At 39.7% G+C, this 5,406-nt stretch overlaps 1 protein-coding gene across 1 annotated transcript; it reads right to left on the bottom strand.

The window, feature by feature from the left end:
- Positions 1-1,206: 1,206 nt before the first annotated feature.
- LOC114683465 (olfactory receptor 2K2) lies at positions 1,207-2,744 on the bottom strand. The gene has a single exon (XM_028857785.2). The coding sequence runs from the start codon at positions 2,742-2,744 to the stop codon at positions 1,803-1,805; it is 942 nt and encodes a 313-aa protein (XP_028713618.1). The 3' UTR covers positions 1,207-1,802.
- Between the last annotated feature and the right edge of the window lie 2,662 nt (positions 2,745-5,406).

Genomic DNA, 5,406 nt, shown 5'->3' with positions numbered 1-5,406 from the left:
TGGATATCCAGCAAGCGCAGAGATCCATCTGCCTCTAGTTCTGTATCCCCAGTTCTGAAATTACAAAGATGTCATAGCCCTGCTCCAGTCTTTTTTTTTTTTTTTTTCACATGAGCACTGGAGACCAAATTCATTCCTTTGTGCTTGCATCACAAGTACTGTGCTGTGCCAAATGAGCCTTCTCCACATCTCATAGGCGGGAACCAAGAGAAAGTATACACTGGTTGCACCAAGAATTTGAGTGTGCCTAAAGTAAAGGATGTGAATGGCAAGCAGTCAAATCACGGAAGCCTTTATCTATCACCATAACAACTTCCATTCAGTCAATGGGTAGAGAAGCAACGTGATCAGAATTTTCTATAGTATAAATCTGGACATGTCATCCCTCATGAAAGAATTGACTCTATTAGAGATAGTTCTACCTTCTCTGTCAAATATTTCTCTCTTTTTGCCAATGCTTGAAGAGCATCCCTTACTTGAGACTCTGTAAAAGTAACAGTTGTAACTAGTGTTGCTGAGATGGAGCCTAACCCAGAGAAAGAATGGACCATTTACTAATAGTTAACTTCAGTACCACATACAGTCTGTAAAATGTACCTATATCTTTATTTATCATTCACAGCAACTTTATGAAACATGCAGCTGGAATCACTATTGCCTTAGTGGAGCTCTGCTGAAGAGCTAACTGCCCAGTCTCTCCCATGTTCCTCTTCTGACACTTGCGATGCCTGTTTGTCCTCTTCTGGTCATATGCCAGTCAGAAGATTTGGTTCCATGTCAATGTGCTCACCTCCTTGTAGCAAAGCAGATATATCACACAGGGCTGCTCCACCACTGTGTCTCCAGGTTCTTCAGTGTCATGCTTTCAGTTAAGATTTCATCTGTCTCTGTGTCTCCATTATTGTTTATATTTAGCACAATTATAACAAATTCAAGAACAGACAATTCAGTTTTATTCTAAAGGCAAATTAACACCAGTCTAGTGAAAGCCTACTCTAAAATTTCACCTCAAAAACGCCATTGAAAGTAACAGGGAGTGTTTGTACAATTAGACTGGGATGGCTGAGGTGTCTACAGAAAAAAAATGTTATTTCTAGAACAAAAGCTTCCATGATAGCCATTGTGAAGTCAGTCATCCAATGAAGAAAAATACAATGAATGAATGAAAAGATTTAACATACAGAAAGTATAATTTCACAGGGACAGATTTACCTAGAAAAAAGCAAAGTTGTCGGGCAGGTATGACACGGGCCTTATTAGATCCTTCCTCGGGAAAACGGAGTTTTAATGAGCACTTAAGAAGCTACCACCACGGAGCAGAATAAGTGCCGCCCAAGAAGTTGGAGGGGGACTGTCATCAAAGTTTGCACAGTATGGAGCTGACCAAGTCTTTTCGTTTTCCTTTGATCTCATTTCCTTGCTTCCAAAATCAAGCCAACATCTTTATTATTCCTTTAGTTGTTTGGTTTGTATCTTTAGGCTCCTACCCCATTCTACAAGTGATTGAAGCAAAGAAGATATTTCTTCTGGCACTAAGATTCACTGACTACATTTATCTAAGTTTGCTTTTGGAGCAAATGTTCAGTGACTGAACTGATGTCCTCCCAACTATGATACACCAAAGACAAGAAATATTAGTAAGTGAACATTGGGACCTACTATATCCATAATAAACTACTCTGTGTACAAATACCTCATGACTGTGAAATTTCAGAGCTAATATTCAGGTCAGAATCCCAAAGGACTGAATGGTGTTTAGAATTTCTCTGCTGAGTTCTGCCAATGGCACATCCTTGGGAGAGTCACACGCTTGGTACCAATGGCACTTTGCCCAGCAGTTTTTTCACAGCATCTTTTACTTCTTTGTTTCTTAAGCTGTAAATTATTGGGTTCAACATAGGGGTAAGCACTCCATAAAGCAATGAGATGATCTTGTCTATTTCTTGTGAGTTTGATGAAGAAGGCTTCAGGTACATGGAGAGAGCAGCTCCATAATATAAGATCACCACAGTCAAGTGTGCACCACAAGTTGAAAAAGCCTTGTTTCTTCCCTCTGTTGAACTGATTCTCAGAATTGTAGAAAGGATGAAGCCATAAGAGATGCAAATCAAGAGCATTGGAATGGGCAGAAGGAGAATACTGACCACCAGCATAACCATGTCCATGAGTAGTGAACTCATGCAAGCTAATTTTAGCACCGCCAGAATTTCACATGTGAAGTGATCGATGACATTTCCACAGAGAGGAATCTGAAGGGCAAAACTAGTTTCCAGCAGGGCAGTGAGACAGCCTGTCACCCAGGAGACAGTGGCCATCTGCACACAGACTTGCCTGTTCATGATGATGGGGTACCTCAGTGGGTTGCAGATGGCCACGTAACGGTCATAGGCCATCACAGCCAGAAGTATGCACTCTGTGGATCCCATGGAAAGGGATAGGTACATCTGTACCACACACCCAGAAAAGATAATGGTTTTCTTGGATGACAGCAAGTTCACAAGCAAAGTGGGAATGGAAGCAGATGTGTAACAGATATCCATGAAAGAGAGGTTTCCAAGAAACAAGTACATGGGGGTTTGAAGGCGTGAATCCAGGACAGTGATTAAAATAAGAGTACTATTACCCAGGAGGGTAACCAAATACATTACAAGGCTGAAGACAAACAGAACAATCTCTAACCTTGGGTACCGGGAAAATCCCTCCAGGAAAAAAAGGCTCCAAACAGTGTAATTTTCTCCTTGCATTTCCTTCCTAGCACCACCACCACTGATAGTTACCTAGCAAGAGTCTCTTCATTTCATCTGAGGAACGTAAATAAATGTAATGTTTGTTTAGCTAGGAAAGTACAGTTCCAACACACCACACACACACACACACACACACACACACACACACACACACACTACAGGATAGTGTGGTCTTTTTAATCTAAGGGGAAGAGACAGGCTTGATCTGTTTGATTACTCCACAATCTAGGAGAAATCCACTTCTAGATTTAGAAAACAATGAATTGGAATGAAGAAAGCCAATTTTATATTTTATGTCAGCCCATAATCCTGTCCTTGGAATAGTCAGTTTTCAATAAAAGTGTGAAAGTGACCAAATGAAGAAAAATGTAAATGGTCATCGGATAAGTCCATTTTGAACTTTGTAAATTGAACACAATTTAGCAAAATAGGTCACATACTTGAAGAGGTGAGAGCTCGTCCTAAAAATCAGAAATGCTCTTCAGTGGATGAAGGAAGGAATGCTGACATAAATGAATGAATTTTAAAACAAACTCTGAGGAAGAGGAAGAAGAGAAAGAGAAGAGAAGGGGAAGAGAGCAGAGGGGAAGGGAGGAAAGAAGAGAGGAGAGGGAGGAGAGGAGAGGAGAGGAGAGGAGAGGGGAGGAGAGGAGAGGAGAGGAGAGGGGAGGGGGGGGGGGGGGGGAGAGGAGGGGAAAGGAGTAGGTCTAAATGAGCTCTGTCTAGTTAGTTATAAAATTGTTTCAAAGCTGCTGATCTGATAACAACCAGGTCAAAAACTGGCTGCATGCTGCAAAGTACTGCCCTCCTACGAGGGTCTGCATGGGCCTCCAGTCGACTCCTGTCACTGTGCAGACATCTTTTAAGACTTGGTGGTATCTTGGAGTGACTTACGGTGTCTAGCAGACACTCTAGAACCTGACATCTCTACCCCAAAGCCCGTCAGGGACCTTCAGCAGCTACTCACTGATTCAGCTACATCACTCTTCAAGGACCTGCTGCTACCTTCAAACTCAGAGCTTTAAGGCTTCACTGACTGTTCCTAAAACTATCCTTTTACTCTAAAGAGGAGGGAAAGAGATTTTTAAATATTTATAAAAATCAGCAGGTAATTTGGGTAGGAAACATAAATGGTTTGTTTGATATTAAATTTAGAAATTGTAGAAAGTGGAATTAGTACAGCCCTTCCTGGTTTTCTGGTTCCCTGAATTATCTAGGAAAGACTCACAGAATGGTTTCCAGAATGTTCCATAGATGAGTGTGCCCAGACCCTCCTGTTCCTGTCACTAAGAAAGACCTGTCCCTGTGGGTCAGTAGCAACTTGTGTCCTTGCTGGGACCAGGCAGGACCCTTGCCCCTGGTGCAACCCTGCCCAGGCTCTGTGTTGACTGCCAACCACTTTTGATTCAAGAAGCTTCCTCCCTGGGAGCTGCTATTTTTCCTAAATTCAAATTGTTAAATAAAATATTTTGGCTTCAAAAAAAAAAAAAAAAAAAAAAACTTGCTTCAAAAAGGATGATATTGTTTAAAGCATTATGATTACATTTAAGAACCATTTTATAAGTGAAACAAAAATATCTCACCTCATTTAAACACTGATATATCCATTACACAGTTTCCTCTAGTATTGAACCCCATACTTCATACTTAAAAGTCCTAAAAAAAAGTTTATACAGGTGATTCTCTTACTATGTCTTAAAATCAATGGATTTCTAGGAAATGCAGAAATTAAAGTCTTTTAGAAAATTTATTTAAGAGTTTTTTGAAAATAGAATTAAGGATGATACAAGTTGTAAAAGAGGCATTTCAGATTTTATTTTTTCCATGTTACATTAACAAAAATTATTCCAGAAAACGTACCTTGCTTTTGACTTCCACTGCTCATTATCATCTTCAAACTTTTTCTGCCCCCTCCATCCTCTCCAATCTTTCTTCAAACACACATGCTCTTAAATATTCCCTTCACTGCCATCCCACCATGCATACTGCTATCTCTTGACTTTCTTTCATAGGAAAACCCACCCATCAGATGGTCAATGTTGTGATAATTCAGCCTTCGTTTCCTTTCCTTGTTTCAGGGGTTTGGTCACTACAATCAGCCTTCTCCTCATTCTCCACCTTTAGAGTTGACATCCCCAGAGATGGTGGACAGAGTAACACCACCACAATGTCTTATTGTATTGATGATAGAGACGTACAGTTTTTTAAACTGCCTCCACCACAATTACATCATCTTCCCCTCTCCCTCCACTGTTGCTCATTTCTACTCAATTAACAAGTGCTTTCATTTATTTTTCCTGTTTTACTAATTAATTCCTAAGCAGCTTACACTGCAAGTCCAAATATTATCAGTAACACCAAATACAGCTTTAGTATCCCAGATAAACTTCAGAATTCCTCTTTTCTATGATAACCAAACACAGTTTTTTCTTCTCTCTTAATATTTTCTTCCATCAATAATAGTTGATTCTTACATTAGTTGACTAATTATTTCTTGTGAATTTTTCTGCAAAATTTAATACTTAGTAAAATCCCTGTCAAGTAAATTACTTTAAAGAAGCAAATTATATACTGCTGTTAAGACCAACGTTAGCTTGGGTGCTCAGAATTTGATATTTTTGTACTGCACAAAAATAGTAACCAAGAAAAAATAGTTCTC

The sequence above is a fragment of the Peromyscus leucopus genome, chromosome 2 (genome assembly GCF_004664715.2).
Source record: "Peromyscus leucopus breed LL Stock chromosome 2, UCI_PerLeu_2.1, whole genome shotgun sequence".
NCBI classification, from domain to species: domain Eukaryota; kingdom Metazoa; phylum Chordata; class Mammalia; order Rodentia; family Cricetidae; genus Peromyscus; species Peromyscus leucopus.
The sequence above is the reverse complement of the archived record's forward strand: the minus strand, read 5'-3'. Positions and strand labels throughout refer to the sequence as shown.

What these genes read in the sequence shown, in the direction of transcription:
- LOC114683465 (XM_028857785.2), bottom strand. Translation starts at nt 2,744, where the DNA reads ATGCAAGGAGAAAATTACACTGTTTGGAGCCTTTTTTTCCTGGAGGGA.